Here is a 19,767-nt window from a genome sequence, read left to right on the forward strand (position 1 = left end):
TACCTGTTTGATGTGTTCACACTCCAGCAGCAAAACCAAGTCCAGATAGCCCTTAGAGCTTAAAAAATGGTTATCTGACAGTCCCGAGTTTAGCCTTTATGAGGTGGGAGGAGTTCATGAAATGTGTGCTTCTGGGTCACCAGTACAGAATCACATAGTAGAGTCACCTCAAGTAGAATCCAGTATTACAACTCAAAGTTTTGAGTCATGTGAAGTCGATCAGCGAGGCCACTGTGAAATGCGGCCCTCTCCCGCCAGCGGCCCACATCTGGAGGCTAAGTGCTGTCTTTGTGGGAGAGCTGAGGTCTCCCTCAGTTTGGTCCATGAGTGTGTCATCTTGCGTGAATCCAAACCCTTCACATCCCTCTAGTGATTCTTACCTTATGCTACTCACTCTGGACTGGAGCGATAGCACAGTGGGTAGGGCATTTGCCTTGCACACGGCCAACCCAGGTTCGATTTCTCCCTCCCTCTCAGAGAGCCGGAAAGTTACTGAAAGTATCCCACCCACATGGCAGAGCCTGGCAAACTCCTTATGGCATATTCGATAAGCCCAAAACAGAAACAACAAGTCTCACAATGGAGATGTTACTGTTGCCCACTTGAGCAAATCAATGAACAATGGGACGACAGTGCTATTCGCTCTGCTTTTTTTGCCGGGGGAGGCGGGGAGAAGCAAGATAATTTTTATTGAATGAAACTTCGAAAGATGAGAGGGGAGAGAAAGACTAAGTACATGTTCAAGAGAGAAAACATGGATTTTTCCAGCATGGAAGAAAGCAAAGAGACATAGCGACGAGTGAGATTCGTGTTCAAGAGAGAACAGACATGAAGAGTAAGCCTTGTTCTGCTCTCTTCTCCTTGTTGCTATCTACAACTTTGTCTAAAAAATAAGCACGGCTGTGTTTGTTTGTTTGTTTGTTTGTTTTCCCTTGGCGGGGAGGACTTTGCAACCAGTGGTCTGAGGGCTGAGAATGATTGGGGCTGCTAATCCAGCCCTGCAGTGCTGGGGGCCACAGGGCCATACCCCAGCGTCCTCCAGAGCTACCTCTGGCAGTGCTCTAGGGACCATGACGTGCTGTGATAGAACCAGACATTAGCCTGGGCTCTGTGCCAGCCCAGCAGCTTTCCAGAGTTCCTCAGTTTGTACTTTATGAAGCGGGGCTGCCACAGTGTCTTTTCAGATGGAGAAACAATTCATTTAAGTGAAATAATTTGTTCAGGCGGGTTGTTTTGGCTTGCAAAGGCCAAGGAAGGCCTAACTTTAAACTCCCTTCACCACTACCTTTAGTGTGGGAGTTTGGTTTATGTTCTTTGAGGGCTAGTTCAATTTTTAGGGATTCTTTAAGCCATTTTCTAAATATAGCCATTAGTTTAAATCAAAATACGTAAACTTGTAATCAAACGAATTGTATTAAGAACAAAGGCCTGCTATCTTAACTAGTTATATTACGATGTTATCTGTGGGCTGTAGTGGTAGCACAGCAGTAGGGCGTTGGCCTTGCACGCAGCTGACCCAGGTTCGATTCCTCCGGCCCTCTTGGAGAGCTGGGCAAGCTACCAAGAGTATCTCGCCCGCATGGCAGAGCCTGGCAAGCTACTCGTGACGTATTCGATATGTCAAACACAGTAACAACAAATCTCACAGTGAGACGTTACTGGTGCCTGCTCGAGCAAATCGAAGAGCAACATGATGACAGTGACAGTGACAGTGACTGTTATCTGTGTGCTTGAGATTGTTTCCGTCTGAAAATTCTTATGGCAAAGGCACTTTGGGTACCTCTCTGTTCTACTGAGCTCCACATTTGGTGATGCCATGTTGGTTGCCTGAAATCGACCATCATGGGTGTGTTTATATGATGGGAAAGGAAAAGTTTTTTAATTAGTATTTTATCCCCCCCCCCCCGCCCCTTGAAGTCTAGCTGGCTCCACTTTTACCAGCATGGCACTGCAGTGGGAGGTACTCCTGGGACAGGGAGGCTGCTCCAGGTGGCAGTGAGGAAGGCTGAGACACTGGCTGTGAAGAACCTCTGATGTCATGGCTTCTGAGCCCCAGGTGGTGAGGCATCTGCAGCACTGCTCTTTTCACTCCCGTTCTACACCCCATAATCAAAGTTGACCTTACTCTCAAGTCAGTGCTCTGCAGAGTGTGGCCCAGAGACTCACAATCACCTACTGATGTAAGTCTCTGTCTCTGCTTACACTGAGAGGGATTCAGACATGCGTAGCAGTTAACTGTGTGTTCTTACAACTGATTAAATCCAACATGAATAGGTGAGGGCTGGTATGTTCCTTTTATTTGTTCCTAATTATTCCTTTTATTCACATGAGCAACATTGTATTGCATGGGCCATCTGCAAAGCTACTTCTCCCGAGAAGGGCTGCAGTAGGGTGGGACGGGGGTGGCTCAGAGAGCCTTGTGGTGAAAGTTTTGGCAAATAACACGATGTCTTGGTTTACATGTAGTAAACTGAGACTTTCAGTCAGGGGTGAAAAAAAAAATGTCATATTAAAAAAAAAATTAAAGCACCGTGACTTACAAAGTTATTCATAGTTGGGACTAGGTTCCAACACCAATCCCACCCCCAGAGTCTTCTTCCCTGTGTCATGGTCCATACATTTCCTCCCTTCCGGCCCCCCAACATCCCACCACCTTGACAGGCACCTTTTAAAGTTTTGTTGTTGGAATTTGGACCTCTTGTTCTCAGTGTGGTTGACTCTGTGGTTTGGACATTTCGCTATCCCATGCCTCTACACCACTGATAAACCCAGAGCCCTTTGACCCCTGCGCCCTGCCGCTTCCCTTTCTCTGCTTCTTCACTGAATTAGCAAGAGGATGGGAAGTTCAGGGTCAGTTCTTAGTGTCCACACATCCCCGTGTCCCAGCGTTGTGCCCCTGCATTGTCCCTCGGTACCTCTGGTCCTTACTCCCCCTGGAGAGCTGCCTGTCGTGCCACCTAAACATGCAATCCCAGTTCCTCGCCAGATCCTGGGCTATGAGAAATCAAGGTCATAAAGGACAGTGTTGTTTTTTAAAAAAAATTATTGAAGTAGCCTGTGATCCTTGAATTTTTAGCATTTCCATGCCACCACTATTTGGTCTTCTGGTCTGGGCCTCTGCATACCCATCACCCCACTCACCGTGGGCAGGATATTGTCACTGTACCAGGGCCCAGTGTTCTCTACAGATGGCACACACTGTGACCCAGGAACTACTCCTTAGAGTGAGCTATCAGTGACCATTTGCAGTGAAACAGCCTGGGATAAGGATTAAAGCAGTGATGGTGACTTATTTGACAAATTTGGGTCAGAGGGTGAGTGAAGGAGGGAAGAGTCAAGGAAATAGGTGAGGAGAATCCCGGTCCACTCTGCACTGATGGTCTCTGCTCTCAGAGGCTGTGGGCAGCGCTTTTCCTGACAGGCCGAGGATCAGTCCTCATTCAGAATCTGCCCAGGGAAATACAGCCCAGATTGTCCACTTCTCCTGTTTCCCACGGCGCAGGGGCCCAGATCTTTCCCCCTGTTGGTGCGACTAGAAGTGGCAGATACTCTGGTTGGCCAGTCTGGCTTCCCACGTATCCAGTTAAAGAGGATGGTGTTCCCAGGGCAAGTGCCTGGCCAGGCCTGCAGGGGGATGGAGACACTTCCCCTCTATTTGTATTCAGAACAGGAGAAAGGCATGTGTGGCAAGAAGGGAGAAAATGACTATGTAGTTGATCATCTGTCGCAAATGACTCCTGGGCCTGTGAGATTTACAAGTAGAAAATACTTGTAAATAAATCTTCCTCTTTCTGTCTAAGGCCAATGTTGAGTCAATGGCATCAGAGCTTCCACTAAAGAAGCAGTGGAAACCCACCTCCCTAGACACTCGGGAGACACTGCTCACTGCACTCTTCTGTGTTCTGGAAGTTTCCATGTGTGGAAGGTAGCTTCATGAGTACCATGTCTCTGCCTTATCCTGTCCCCTTCTTCTCTTGCCTCGGGGATGGAGGAATGGTGTGATTTGGTTCGTGGGTCTGGGGCGAGACACAAAGACACCCTTTGGCCTTTCCTTTTACTCTTTCTTTCTGCTTTTCCCCGTCATTTATCCAGCAGATGTCCCTCCCCACCTCACATGACCAGTCCATTTTTTCTAGAGGAAATACTTTTCAGAAGAAAGGAATTGTGGTTTTCAGAAGTCCCAGCATCTGGATCCCAGTCTGGGCCCCGTAATTCTCTAAGCAGTGCTCCCAGGAGCCACAGTGGGCCATCAGGTATAATGAAGCCTACGGACCCCCTCACAGCCGTGGTGTCTCTCTGCCTAAACCAGAATGGAACTCTCATGTGGACCTGGGCCCGGGAGTTGTGAGGTTGGGTGTGAGCTGTGTCTTCCTCCTTACAGTGGTGACCTTGTGGTGGTTACTGAGTCTTCTATGATGTCACTGTTCTTACCTGTGAATTTACTTGTAAAACTCCGTTTTATGCTATTGCTTGTAGGAATTAAGTGATATAGTATGTGCAGAGTTTCTAGCTCACAGAAAAGACTTGATAATGAAAATCATCATTTGTACCATCTACAGACTTTGGAAAGAGTCTAAAAGTAAGCCCATGAGCGGGAAAGATAGTAGGAAGGGCGCTTGCCATGTGTATGGCCAACCTGCTAGATCCCTGCCACCACATATGGTCTTCTGAGCACAGAGACAGGAGTGAGCCCTGAACACAGTTCTGTGTGCCCCAGAAACCAAAACACAAACACCAAAGAAAGAAAAAGAAGACCAGTTCTTCTGAATGGGAACCTTCTCAGTTTTCAGTTGTGGCCAGGCAAGTTAATTCTAATACTTCCTATGTGGGGAAGTCCCCGAGGCTGCCTCTAATTCTAGTTTTATGAGTATGGAAATAGTTTTACTTGAGTCTCCTTCACCATCAATTTATTTTCTGGAATTGATACAGAGGGTGGATGGAAGGTGTATTTTCCTCCAGCTCTGGAGCCATGCCACTTCCCTCTCATTTGAATGATGTGGTTTACAGATCAGTGCCTCTGATGACCTCTCTTTTGTCAGTAACCCCTTCACACATAAGTACTGAGGCTTTGGATTCTGTATGAAAATCCTCAGAAAAAGGTGGGGAAAGGAATGTACATCCATTAACAAGTAGAATGACTTGGAAAAAATATGTACGGTATAGACCATGTTAGTAACTTTCTAGGAAATTGTAGCAGATCAGTTGAATCAAGCTGCAGATTTCTGTATCCAACTCATGATTTTGCTGACAAAACCAAGTCACTGGTGGTCATTTTAGCTAGTAGTGGGTGTTCATCCTCGAGGACTCTAAAAGTCAGCTGCAGTTGAAAACGTTCACAATACAGTTCATATCTTCACTGTTGAATTCTGAAGTGTATGTGTCCATGCTGGGCCAAGTATTGGGAGTCAGGGGCAGAATCAAATTGCAGAGAACTGCCATCATCATAGCAACCATCTCAGAGCACCAGCAAGCCTTCACTTTTGTTGACAGGGACCCTGTGCCCTGTGTCCTCTTTTCCATGCCCCTGCGTGCTCTGGCTTTAAAGAGAAAGCCTGTGAAGTGTCATTTTGGTCATTAGAGTCTGACTCTCATACTTGCTAGAGAGTTTAGGGGGATCAAGTTAAGGACTATTTTCCCATTGCTGCTCTGGCTAAGCAATCATGGCTATAAATGTCTTTGTGCAATAATTCCTTCCCAGGATTTTCACCCAAGAAAGACACTTGAGATTATTCCCTTTGGTTTACTCATGAAGATTGTCGTCACATCATTCCTTACTGTGTGATTAGCATGTGCCTAAGTGGTGGTTATCTTGTGGAGTGGCAGATTTTCCTACACGCTTCTTAAAATATTGACTTTATTTCTCAACTAGGTGGCTGCACTATGATCCCGGAGTCAGAGCTAGAGGAAAGAGCAGTCGAACAAGATGCCCCTGAACTGTTTACCAACCACAAACACCTCATGGCAGACCCGTCCACCCCAGGTAAGAGGCTGGGTGGCCCTCACAGATGGCGTGTGAGCAACAGTGACCCCTCGGAACGGCCTTTTTTGTACCAGAGACCATTTGCAGACCAGCGCCTTCTCCCTTCCCCTTAGTGTGTGTGCTTCTGAATGTGATCATTTATGCATTCTTTTCTCGATTCAGAATCTCTATGTATCACTTGCTCTTTTTCTTTTTCCAGAAGTTTCGCCCCTCCAGGGAGAGTAAAGTTTAAACAGAGTTGTCTGATCAAAAGCTAGAGGGCTTCCCAGTGCTGATCCTGTGTAAACCTCATGCCAAATGCATGGAGAGTTCGGCTCACCCATCTGGAGAAGACACACGACAGAGACGAGGATCTGGACTTCTCATGAGGACACCAAGAAAAGCAATTTCAGCTTGTCCCACCAGGAAAGGAAATGACTACTTTCTTGGTCATCTGTATGATTGCAGCTCCAATTTCAGGATAAAGTGAAATGACATCATTTTGGGATAGACTTTATCATTGGAAGACCTCGACCCAAAATTATTTGATACCCCATTTTTCCCCACAGAATTCTTATAGAATAAATGCATTCAGTTTAATAAAGCATCTCATTGTCAAACAAATAATATCTGGGATTTGATTTGGTTATCTAGGTGATTTATCTTTATTATTTCTTGAACTGAAAATTTTCCTACTTCTTAAGACTCAAATGTATCTTGATAAATTTAAAAATATATAATATATAGATATTTATATATATATAGTTCTATACATGCATATGGATCTTTAGAACTTTTTACATGATTTGCTCCATTAGGCAGAAAGGGAAAGTAGTAAATTTTTCTAATATAATATGAAATGTTTAAATAAATATTTAAGTAAATTAGCGCCCCAGCACCCTCTCTTCACTGCCCCAGTGAGTGACAACTTCCAACAATCCCAATTATGAAAAGACTCACTATATTACAATAAGAAGGTTAAATTTTGAAATAAGATATTTTTCTAGTTTTGAGTTAAAATTACAGCTACAAAACTGGCTTTATAAACAAAAATATGTCTGTGCAAGATTTGGAAATATCTCTCATACTAAATTTAGTACAAATGGGTAAATGATTTGTGGTTTACCTATGTGAGAGAAATGTCAGGCTGCAGAGGAGGAGCTATTAGTTCACGTGCTCTTTTATGTAGCAGAAGATCGACAATTTTCATTGTCAGGCATGAAAGTAGCCTTTGAGCCAAAGCAAACCACTGGTTTAATTCAGCCAGCCTGTGTGTTGCATCCAGCACACACTGGTACCTTAGTTGCAAAGACACAACTTCTGACCACCTGATCACTTCAGCTCTGTTTAAGAAGGTTACATGCAATGTCTATTTCTTCTTAAAAGTGTATTTCTGTGTTCCTTTCTTCTTGTTGTTATTTGATTCCTATAGATGTTCTAGTACTATCCTTGTTCTCACCTCTGCTCACTCTTCTCTTATTGAATGTGCATATATATCCATATGGTCCATTGCAATCCCTTTTTGCTCATGGTTCCATATTAATTTACCTTAACCAGTCACCATCTACTGCTCCTCTTCTGTTTCTGATTCTTTCATTTCACCTTTTGATTTTATCTCTGATTTCTCATGGTCTAAAATTGAAGCCAGCAACATTTCTTTGATTTCCAGTATGGTTAGATAGATAGATAGATAGATAGATAGATAGATAGATAGATAGATAGATAGATAGATAGATGATAGGTATATAATTACCTGCTCATGTTCTTTTCCTCTCTATAGGACTGAATGGATGTTGGTAGTGATAATTATCTTCTTATGGCTTTAAAATAGCATTTATGTAAACTTATACTAACTTTGGTGATTGAATATTGTATAACCTTTGTTCTCAATGTGGCACTTTAAACTTTGTTTCTGGGTTCTTTTTTTAATAGAAGCTTCTTCAATTGTAAGTGGTGAAGCATTAATTGTAAGTAGTGGAATCATTAAGCAGTGCTCCCTTTCCATGCTTTTGTGCCTTTGGCCTCTGTGATCTGATTGCTTCCCTCACTGCTTCTCTATGGCTCTCCGTGTCCTGCTCGGGCTGCTGTGTCTGTGCCACCACCTGCTTCCTTGCGTCCCCCACACTCCAATCCTGGCTCAGAGATGTCACTCCCTGTCTTCTCTGCTCTCATATCTCAGAGTTTTACATGAGCGTCTCCAAGCTCCTCATTCCTGGAAATGACCCAAGTCATAGACATGACCCAGGTGTTAGACTCTTGCACCCTCCTGTGTTTGTGCTCGCTTCACCCACTGCCACACCAGCTCTTCACTCATGGTCAGACGTGGTCCCATCCCACATGAACTCAGTGAGGTGCTGGTGGGTTGCACTGGAGAAACTGTGGCAAGAGAGTTCCCCAGTGCCTGATCCCCGGAACTGGCTTTTGTAAAGGGGAAGCACTTCCCGAGATCAAGTAACCTGGAGTTACAAGACTTATCTTTTGCTGTGAAACATCTTGTTCCTCAGCATGAACAGCTTGGCTGTCATTTCCTTAACTAACACAAGAGAAGAGCAACAATAAAAATCCAACAGCTCCAACACCCGTAAACCCAGCATCCCTCCCACCCTCCCCAATCCCATCTCCCCCCCACCCCACCCTGCCACTGTGGCAAGGCATTCCCTTCTGTTCTCTCTCTCTAATTAGCTGTTGTGGTTTGCAATAAAGGTGTTCAGTGGCCGCTGTGCTCAGTCTCTAGCCCTCATTCAGCCCGCAACTCCCTTCCCCCACATGGCCTTCGACTACAATGTAGTTGGTGATCGCTTCTCTGAGTTGACCTTTCCCCGGAACGTGAGGCCAGCCTCGAAGCCATGGAGTCAACCTCCTGGTACTTATTTCTACAGTTCTTGGGTGATAGTCTCCCACTCTGTTATTCTATATACCATAGATGAGTGCAATCTTTCTATGTCTGTCTCTCTCTTTCTGACTCATTTCACTCAGCATGAAACTTTTCATGCCCATCCACTTAACTACAAAATTCTTGACCTCCTTTTTTCTAACAGCTGCATAGTATTCCATTGTATAGATGTACCAAAGTTTCCTCAACCAGTCATCCGTTCTGGGGCATTCGGTTTTTTTCCAGATTCTGGCTATTGTAAACAGTGCTGCGATGAACATACATGTGCAGATGTTGTTTCGATTGTACTTTTTTGCCTCTCTGGGATATATTACCAGCAGTGGTATTGCTGGGTCAAATGGGAATTCAATATCTAATTTTTTGAGAGTCGTCCAAATTGTTTTCCAGAAGGGCTGAACCAGTCGGCATTCCCACCAGCAGTGAAGAAGGGTCCCTTTCTCCCCACATCCTCTCCAACAGCGGTTGCTTTTGTTCTTTTGGATGTGTGCTAGTCTCTGTGGTGTGAGGTGGTATCTCATGGTTGTTTTGATCTGCATCTCTCTGATGATTAGTGATGCAGAGCACTTTTTCATGTGCCTTTTGGGGAGAATGGGCACTGGTGAAGGGATGGGTTCCCGAACTTTGTATGAGGGAAGTATAAGCACAAAAGTGTATAAATCTGTAACTGTACCCTCACGGGATTCTCTAATTAAAAATAAATAAAATTTAAAAAAAAAAAAGAAGAAAATAAACTGTGGTGCTCTAACACTACTGACAAAAAAAAAAAAAAAAAAAATCCAACAGCTTTCTTCCAAAGCCTCTTCTCTCCACTGGTTGATCATCTGTATGTCAATGTGCCTGTCATATCAAAATTTGGATGGAGTCAAAAAGAAGAATGTGAGTGATTCTTCAGATGCTACATGCCCAATATACGAGGTCAGTCAGCAGCCAGCTCCCAGCCTCCCTGTCTCCCTACGGTGTCATTTCAGTCAGAAACCTTGAGTGTGCCTGAGCCAGGGAGTTGGTGGGAGCAGGGTTGACAGAGAAAGAGCCAACCTGGTGCTTTTCACTCTTAACTTACATTAGTATCTTTATTTTTCTTCCTTCTGCTTGTCTGTCTTTATTGTAATGAATAGGTATTGTTCTTAAAATAAGAGAATATAGGGCCCTGTTAGAGGTAGCACAGGAGTCAAGGTGCATGCCTTGCCCACAGCTGATGCAAATTTAGTCCCCAGCACTGCAAATGTTCCCCAGAGCACCTCCAGGAGCAACCCCCAAGCTCAGAACCCACAGTAAACCCTGATCCTGAGCATCTTCGGGTGTGACCCAACCTGCCTCTCTCCGAAGAGTAAATAATAGACCCCATCCCACCTTTGCATGTCAGGATTATCTGTTGTATGATATCTGCTACATAGCACTGTAGCACTGTCGTCTCGTTGTTCATCGATTTGCTCGAGCGGGCACCAGTAACGTCTCCATTGTGAGACTTCTTGTTACTGTTTTTGGCATATCGAATACACCACGGGTAGCTTGCCAGACTCTGCTGTGCAGGTGGGATACTCTCAGTAGCTTGCCAGGCTCTCCAAGAGGGATGGAGGAATCGAACCCAGGTCAGCCACGTGCAAGGCAAACTCCCTACCCACTGTGCTATTGCTCCAATCCATCTGCTGTGTAATATTAATATTATCTGCTATATAATAATTAGTAATGTACTTTTGTTGCTTAGCATTTAGTTATTAATACATGATTATTAGGGAATAGTCTACATAGTGGTTGTGCTCTGGTAATTCTGAGTCATGTATAGCATCACGATAACATAATTATGATTCACAATAGAAATATGAATGCAAATTATATTAAAACAACATTTTTCTTTTTATTTCACATATTTTAATGCAAAAAAAAGTACCAGTTCAGATAAAAAAACACTAGACTCAGAAAGGATAATGTCAGGCACTTTGTTTTGTATCAGCAGCCTCCTTCCCTAGCTTTTTATATCTCTAGTATTCAATTACCAGGTGTGATCTCGCTGGTTTTGCAACTACCTTCTGTGGTAGTCAGTTGTGTTAAAGGTTCTGTTGATTTTAAAGATTTTGTTGCTATAGTTGAGTGCATTTGCCAGGGCCTAATCAGTGAGATTAGGCATTCACATCCCTGACGCTTCATCCCTGGGCCAGCGAGAAGGGCACCCCTGTGCTGGCAATGGAGAAACAGCAAAGGCCCTCCAGTTTTCCAACATTCCATTTGAATTATATTCAGTTCAGGACCCCAAGGCTCCCTCAAGACTTGGTCTGAATAAATGATCTTCATACACCAAGACCTGTATTTGAAGCCCACTTAGAACACGTGGAGAAAGCGTCCAAGTGTACACCTTTTAGCCCCTGACTCCTTCTAACAATCTTTTTTTTTTTTTCTCGCTCCAACTTTTAGTGTAGGATCTCTGCATACAGTGTACAGCACTTCATGGAGGTCAGGTAGTTGTAGCCTTAACAATGGGTTTTAGATCCTAAGTCACTTCTGTAATGATCGGATTATAAATCACTGTTGGTACCCCTGACGTTTTCCTAAAGCCTGTGGGTAGCAGTCAGGGTTTTTGGTTTGGAAGTCTAGATCCAGCCTCTCTCTTCACTGGAGCTCGGAAATCTGACTTTTCTCCCTACCTGTCAGGTAAGGGTTCAGGGAATTTCAACATTAAATTTTAAATCTCTTAGACACATCTTGGGGTCTTTTTTACTGTTTAGGAAATAACTGTTTAGTCCGTGACCTCCTGAAAGAAAGATAGATGATAAAGACACAGGATTTATCTGTTGGCTGTGGTCTTAGCTTAATATTTTTGTAAACTGTATTTAGAGAAAGTTTATGTGACACACCCACCATTTACATAAAGTTAGCTTTGAAGAGAATTAGGATTCTTAGAAATGTGCAGTTGGTTGACATTAATTTGGACACAAGTTTCAGGTTTTATCTGAAACTTGTGTTTTTATTGTTCCAAAATTTTGGAACAATTTTGTTTTGGGGTTTTGGTTCACATCCAGCTGTTCTAAGGGCTAACTCCTGGTTTTGTGCTCAGGGATCACTCCTACTATTTCTCAGGGGACCATATGTGGTGCTGGGGGTCAAAGGGGGGTCAGCCACATGCCTGACTCACTGTACTATCTCTCTAGCTCTTCTTAGAGTACTTTTAAAGAAAAATAATAACATTCTAGTATGACATTAGGTACAAGAGTGAATATTTACATAGATTCAGAAAAGAATATTACAAATTTTACATTTGTAAGAATCAGAAATTCCACAAAACATTTTAAAAATTAAATTTATGTTTTTAGCTACCCAATGTCTTAATATTTCTATATTTTGGGGCTGCATATTGTCTAATCACATCATCAATTATCAGGGCATTTCAAGTTTTATTGTTCTGTTCTTTGAGTAGTCATTGGACTAACAACTCTTTCTACCTAGTTTGTCATTGATATCCTCAATGAAGTCAATATTGTGATTGTGTTTTTATGTCAAATCAGAAAGACATTAAATATTTTTCCAGTGTGTTCAAATAAGTAACACTTCTTCATTAGCTGGATTATTAAGCAATTCAAGAGCCCATTTATTATTTGTGCCTGAAATGTATGGTTAATCTTGAAGTTATTTGAAAATGTTTATTCTAATTTTCTTGTTCATATTGTATTAAAAATTATTCACTTTTTATTTTTTGTAGAATTTTATGGTATCATGGGGCTTGTAATAATAGACTGAATTGTCAGTTGTATTCCTGACAGCCAAAAATTTCTATCTTGGGGTTGGAGAGATAGTAGAGTGGGTAACACACTAACTAGCCTTGCATGCCACACACCTGAGTTGAATCCTGGCATCTCATATGGTCCCCTTAGCACTGCCAGGAGTAACCCCTAAGAATCGTCGGGTGTGGCCCCAAAACAAAAACAAAACAAAAAAGAACTTTCGTTTTGATTTGGTGTCCATGACACTGGACTTTGATTTGTTTGGTTTTAGAATATCACATTTCATACATTCCAACACATTATTTCTACCACACGTACACCACTGACTTTCCTGGTACTGGCGCTTTTGCTCTGCCTCTCCGGTTCAGGGCAAGGCGTGAGGAAAGTAGTAGTCAGAAGTGGGATTCCTGGAATCCATTTCTGCAGTGGAACAGTGAGCACTAATGGAACCATTTTCATAGTTGACTGCAAGTTAATCTCTCCCATTAATTTTTCTCTCCTAAATTAGATGTCTCCTAACTCCGATTCCCTTTAGCCAGATCCCTAGTTCACAGCTGCTCCAGTCCTGAAGCAAGGGGAGAAAAACAGAGTGGAAGAGGTGGCGTCTTTACAAATCACAAAATGTCTTTTTCAAATCTTATGAAAGCATATAACCATGTAGCTGGGTGCTTGGAAGTTGAAGCATCATTAACATCACAAAATCCATCTCCTTTGCTGCTTGGAGAAGTTATGTTTTATATGTTTCACTTTATTTTTCAAATTTTCCTAAAAGTATATGAGACAAGTATGTGTCTGTAAAACAAAATATATTTAAAATTTCCCTTTCCATTCTAGATTTCCACAAATATGTCAGTGATGTAAAAACAGATACATATCAATGGAACAGACTAGAGATCACAGGAATAAACCCACACATATAGAGTCATTTAATTAAGGCATCTTAAACCTCTTCCACTTGCGGCCCCCTTTCATCTAAGAATTGTTTATGATTCCAGGTGTATAGGTATATGAGAAGGATAAACACTCATAATAAATCATAAGGGAATTTATTTTAAAATGATCTTCAGTCATATGACCCTTATAGGGTTGTTGCCTATGGTTTAAGATGATAGAATTTAATTTAGACAAATTTAGTGCCCAAAAAATTGAAGATGGAGAGAGAACAATCTCTTCAATAAATTGTGCTAGGAAAATTGAACAGTCACATGTGAAAAATGAAATAGGACTTCTGTCTTACACCATTGTATCACTGTATCGCTGTCATCTCATTGTTCGTTGATTTACTTGAGCGGGCACCAGTAATGTCTCCATTGTGAGACTTGTTACTGTTTTTGGCATATTGAATATGCCATGGGTAGCTTGCGAGGCTCTGCCATGTGGGCAGGATACTCTTGGTAGCTTTCTGGGCTCCCTGAGAGGGACGGAGGAATCAAACCTGGGTCAGCCTCGTGCAAGGAAAATGCTTTACCCGCTGTGCTAGAGATTCTACCACACAAAGCAAAATTATCCTGGTTCTTAATATGTCAAGTAAAGTGAGATTATTTCCTGGGCATGTTGAACATTAGTAAAATTAGTAAAACCTAAGTAATCCAAATTTTACATAAATTCTTATGGAGCATCAAGAATAGTCTACCAGTATTAACAGTATTAAAGCCATTTGTACACAATATGTTAAATCATAATTATATACAAGCACTGTAGCACTGTCGTCCCGTTGCTCATCGATTTGCTTGAGCGGGCACCAGTAACATCTCCATTGTGAGACTTGTTACTGTTTTTGGCATATCGAGTAGACACTGAGGAATCAAACCCAGGTCGGCCGCGTGCAAGGCAAACACCCTACCCACCTTGCTATAGATCCAGTTCAAAAGTAAACAAAATACTAGCAAACAATGCATCAGTATATCAATTCAAATTCTTTTTACTTCAGGTATGTAGATTAGTTAAAATTATTAAACTGATTAAAAGTAATTTAAGTTATTTAGCAGTTAAAATTTTGTAATGAATACTCTGAGGTAAATATGCAACACATAAAAATTCAAACTATTACTAAAATCCAACATACTAAAAATAAAATGATCTTTAATAACTTTTTGGCTTATTTAATTAAAATTTTGGTTTATAATTTGTTTGCAATAGGATAGAGTTTTAGGGGTTTAACCTAAACCATTCTGCTTGAATGTAATTCAGGTTTAACCATTCTACATAAATGTAATTTTCACTACTGCCATCACCAAAATCTCGTACCATCACACCATCAAAAGATTGTTCATCTCATCCCTACCCTTTTCTTTGGTGACAGGATAGTTTTCACTGAGTCTAGAAGTTAGGTTTATTGTTGTTTTTTGCCAGTTCATTTATTTTATTTATGTTTTACATATCATTAAAGCCATATAATAATTATCCACTACTTCCTTATTTTTAGCAAAGTTGTCTTAAATTCAATCCATTTCATCTATAAGGTACAATATTATCAAATTAATGTGGATGAATATCAAGGAACATTTTTGAACAATAAAGGAAATCTTTAGAATGAGTACATAAAGAAAACCTAAAAATGAAACTGTTCATACAAAGTTTGAAATCAGGCTAAGCACGGAGCTAAATCAGGCTAAGCACTATTGAAGTAAATAGCTTATGACAGACTGTTATTCAGAGATTAATAAAGTTTTGGTACCAAGTTCACCTTTTGAAAGTCAAGGAGGGACAGGGTCTCACTGGGGAGCACTACCAGAGGCCTATTTTATTTTTGCAACTAATTACTAGAAGGATATTTTATTTGAATAAAAAAAAACATATCTTGTACAATCTCTTGGTTGTAACATTTATTTAACCATAAAACATTTTGAATATAAACAACCCTATGGTTCACTTGATTCTGATAAAATTTAACACTTGAGACACGTGCCCAGTTTTGCAAAATTTTATTTACCCTCACAGCAGAGGTTTATATCAGCCTTGACTTTTCTTGGTTTAAGAAAACAACGTGTAGTTCTGTTTTCTAAAAGTCAAATTATGTATTACACTATATTATGCTGTTTCTAACTAAATACACCTGTCTTCTGTTTAAATCTGGTTTCTTCTCCACCCACTATCTACATCTCCTCTATTGCCATTCTCAGTCTTTGAGAAATACCATACAGTAGCCACATTTGGAAGCCAAGCATTGCTAGTGGGCAGAACATTTTGCAAATATTAACTTTCTGATCAAACAATCCCATCTGTAGCTCCTCACCCTATAAACATTCTCCTTGGCAGCACTGTTGAGATCCAAGACTCCTCTTTCATTTTCTAATTAACTCGCAATGTGTTTTTTCTACATTGACCAGGAATTTAGCCTTAGAGTAATTTTGTCTCTTCAGGTGGTATTTCTCACATTTCAGATGCTCACATACCTCTTAACCCCTGGTCAGCTTCAACAATAGCACAATAGCCCTATGACAGCTACCAAATGAGCTGCAGGTATGGTTAGTAAAGGACAATCATAGATAGAGTGACCATGTACTTGATTATCTGACCTGGAACACTTTGTGGAATGAAAGGGGTCACTGCTAACCATTAGACTGGGAAAGCACACGCAAAGTCAAACAGTCCTGGGGGAAATGGGGTGGGAAGTCTTGACTAGAGATAAAACTAGCCTTATGAGCATCCATCTGAAGACAAATCTAACCCGGTAGGCTCTGTTTCAACACCTTAGACATCATAAACAGAAACAATTCTTTATTAAGAAATGTGCCTACATATGTACTTATACAATATAATTACAATTATATCCCATTTAACCAAAACTCTTGGCAGATACGTCTGGTAGGCTTCATTGTCCCAACAAAGTGGGTACATGTCCAACGAAAATGAGCATTCTCAGCAACCTACACACAGCAACGAGTGTCTATTATCTACCTGAGATAAAGACTGCATTTGGGGATCATTTTAAGAAATTTGATTGTCATCTTATGTAACAAAATATAGTGCCTTGTGTCCCATTCCATGTGGGCTCTCAATTCAGGCAGAAACTTTAATATAAAAGGAGAATACGAGGGCCAGAGAGGTAACACAGTGGGTAAGGCACTTGCCTTGCAAGTGGTCTACACAGGTTCAATCCCCAGCACCATCCGTTGCCTCAAACACCTCCAGTAGTGATCCTTGAGCAGAGTCGGGAATAAGCCTAAGCAGCACCCAGGATGTTCCCTGCTCTCCAACAAATCGGGAAAATACACATTATTTCTGGTGCTGAGATGGGAAATATTTGTACAGGCCTCCAAGTAGCTACAGATGATTAAAATGAGCTTTTGTTAAATTCCTACACTGTCCCACATCCTGAGTTCTGTTATATTATAGTACGTAGCATTCATCTCGGGGCCAGGAAGATAGCTCAAAAGGCTGGAACTGATGTCTTGCATGCTTGAGATCCCAAGTCCAATTCCTGGTACTGCATGGTCTCCCCCAAGGATTAAAGATCCCTGAGAACTACATGGTGACCCTGATGGCCCCCAGAACTGCTGCATCTAGCAATTACATTGCTGACCTCAAGCACTAAATTGTGCTGCCCAGATGACTGAGTTTCACCAGCAGTAGCTCCCACATCCCTGAGCACTGCACAGGGAGTCCAAAATTTCATGTTGATTTGTATCAAATGATATGAGAAATTAAATTTAATTAAAATATTTAAATGGTAAGTTAATATTTATTTAAGGCATATTATAGTATTTATTGTGTAAACACACACAAAAGAAGTGAGGGCACACCAGGCACAGGGCAGCAACGCTCCATCTCACCCATCGCTCGCGTTCAGTAGTCTACACCGCTTCCCCGACCTGGGGAGGTTGATGGCGATGATGAGGCAGGCAAAGGAAGGAATGAGGGCCAGGCTGGTTGGTCTCAGTTGCAGTTTATTCCATTCCCATTTCCATTCTCCTGATTCTCCTCCTGCTTCTTCCTCCCCCATGCTACTTCATTCTCCTTCTCCTCTGGATCTGGATCTCGATCTGGCTTCTCCAGATCTTGCACTGGAACTGGCCCCCAGCCCACTCTTACAGCGTAGTTAAATCCCCCAGCATGAGGGGTTGGGGCTTACACATAGGTGTGGTCACAATCAATAGGGGTAAAGTTCTTTTCCTCGGGGGATGCTTCTTCTAGGACAGATTCTCTTTCAGTAGGACACCCAGCCAAAAGCGGAATCCCATGGGTGTGTTTCTCCTCTCCTTGTCCAAGTAACATAGAAGCATTCATAATATTAATCATTTTGTATGGACATAGCAAGAGATGCATTAAGTTTATAGAATTGCTTTCCTGGGGTCACCTCAATCTCAGACTACAGTGCTCAGGCCAGATTAGTCTTTCCTATCCCTAGCAGGGCCCTAGTCTCATCATTACTTTTGGATCGTGACATGACATATCCATGACCAAGCTCTTAACTTATAGTTAAGCATTAGGCACTTTGGCCAGGCCCATCTCAATGCCAGGGTAGCACATAACTCACTGCTTGCCCTGGGTCCGTCCCGTCTCTCATCGGGACCCTGACTTATGGGGTGCTAGGAACTAAGGGCAACTGAGGCTTAAGTTGAGAAAGCAGATGCCCAGGTGTGAATAATATTCGAAGCCAATTAAATCCCATGTTACAAAAGCATATTAACAACTGTCTTTCTTTGTCCATACAAAAAGGACATTGCTTTAAAGTAAACTATTCAAAAGACACGAGGAGAGGAGAAAGGCAATATTATCTTACAATACAAGTTCACTGTCCTAGCAAGGTCTGACCTTACAAATCCTAGAAAAGTCTGATTAGGGGAAAAGCTGGTTGGAGAAGAGAGCATAGAGAATTGTTACAGATAGACAAAGGAATGGGAGTGACTCGGGAGCACTTTGATGGGTGTGACCCGATAAACCTAAGCTCCCTGTAGAAAGGAGAACAGGACATACCAATGTTGTCTTAAAATGTTTAGAGATTAGGGGCTGGAACAGTAGCACGGCGGTTAGGGCGTTTGCCTTGCACGCAGCCGACCCGGCTCGATTCCCAGCATCCCATATGGTCCCCCGAGCACTGCCAGGAGTAATTCCTGAGTGCATGAGCCAGGAATAACCCCTGTGCATAGCCGGGTGTGACCCAAACCCCCCCCCCCAAAGAAAAGTTTAGAGATTATTACCAGATATGCCTAAACTCTTTGTGGCAAGGGAGAAAGGACAAACCAATGATATCCTACAATTTCTTTTTAAGGATGAGGATAATATTAAGGGATTTGGCTGAGGTTGAATAATAAGTGTCAGAATTAAGAGTGTTAATGCAGGTATATCTGACTCAAGTCTCATCTATCACTAATGCCTGCTGCCTCTGAGTTTGTCTTTTATCATGTATATCTCCAGTTATGTTACTACTAATACAAGAATCATGTTTCCTTTAGATAGTCACAAGGTAGCATTTTGATTTCCACTATATAACTACTGTTACAATTAAGTTGACTTTAGGATGCACCTTCCCATGATTTGATTTCCAATGATTGTAGAATCTGTTGTCAATGGAACAAATCAAAAAAATTTTTTCTTATACAAAAATGATATTTCTAATTGTTCAAACTGCATGCATAAGATGCACTTAGTTGCTTAGTTACAATTTAGGTTGTTTATATTAGCAATCAGGATAATTACATATTCATTTATCTTAGAGCTTACAGAATTTTTAAATCATTAGACTAAATTATATGTATGTCTGAAAAAAAATAAAAAGAATAGCAGGTAGTTAGCATTAAATCTATTAATGAATATACATTTACTTTAGAAGTATGCTTAAGAAGATAGACTCAGATATATACTTAATCTCTTGATTAGCTTCCGGGGTTAGAGGGAAGTTAGAAAGTTAGAATAGTTTATTGATCAAGAGAGAAGGCTTTGACACAGTGTCTAAGTTCTGCTATTACAGTTAATACTTGAGTGACTTTGGTCAAGTTACTTTAGAGCTTGGGTTTTCTCATCTTTAAAGTAAAAATAATAATAATAACTACCTAACTTAACTACATAAACAGTAAATAAATCCAGATTTGAAATACTTTGAACATAGTAAGTAATTGATAAGTGTTATCCAGTAAGTGTTTCTTACTGGAAACATGTAATATATCCTATAAAAATAAGTGTGAGTACAGGAGCTATGCTAATAAACTTCTGTGAACAATATTTTGTATTCATTTAGATAGTTCCTAAAGAATAAGAGC

General features: G+C 41.4%; 1 protein-coding gene across 1 annotated transcript in view; it reads left to right on the top strand.

Annotated features, from left to right (window-relative positions):
• BBS9 (Bardet-Biedl syndrome 9) overlaps positions 1 to 9,515 on the top strand; it is a 546,484-nt gene extending 536,969 nt beyond the window's left edge. The window contains exons 22-23 of the mRNA XM_055119377.1: positions 5,870 to 5,980; positions 6,180 to 9,515. Of these exons, the coding sequence (XP_054975352.1) occupies positions 5,870 to 5,980; positions 6,180 to 6,205 (137 nt within the window). The 3' untranslated portion in view covers positions 6,206 to 9,515. The remainder of the gene's footprint in view (positions 1 to 5,869; positions 5,981 to 6,179) is intronic.
• Positions 9,516 to 19,767: the final 10,252 nt, after the last annotated feature.

The sequence above is a fragment of the Sorex araneus genome, chromosome 1, assembly GCF_027595985.1.
Source record: "Sorex araneus isolate mSorAra2 chromosome 1, mSorAra2.pri, whole genome shotgun sequence".
NCBI classification, from domain to species: Eukaryota; Metazoa; Chordata; class Mammalia; order Eulipotyphla; family Soricidae; genus Sorex; species Sorex araneus.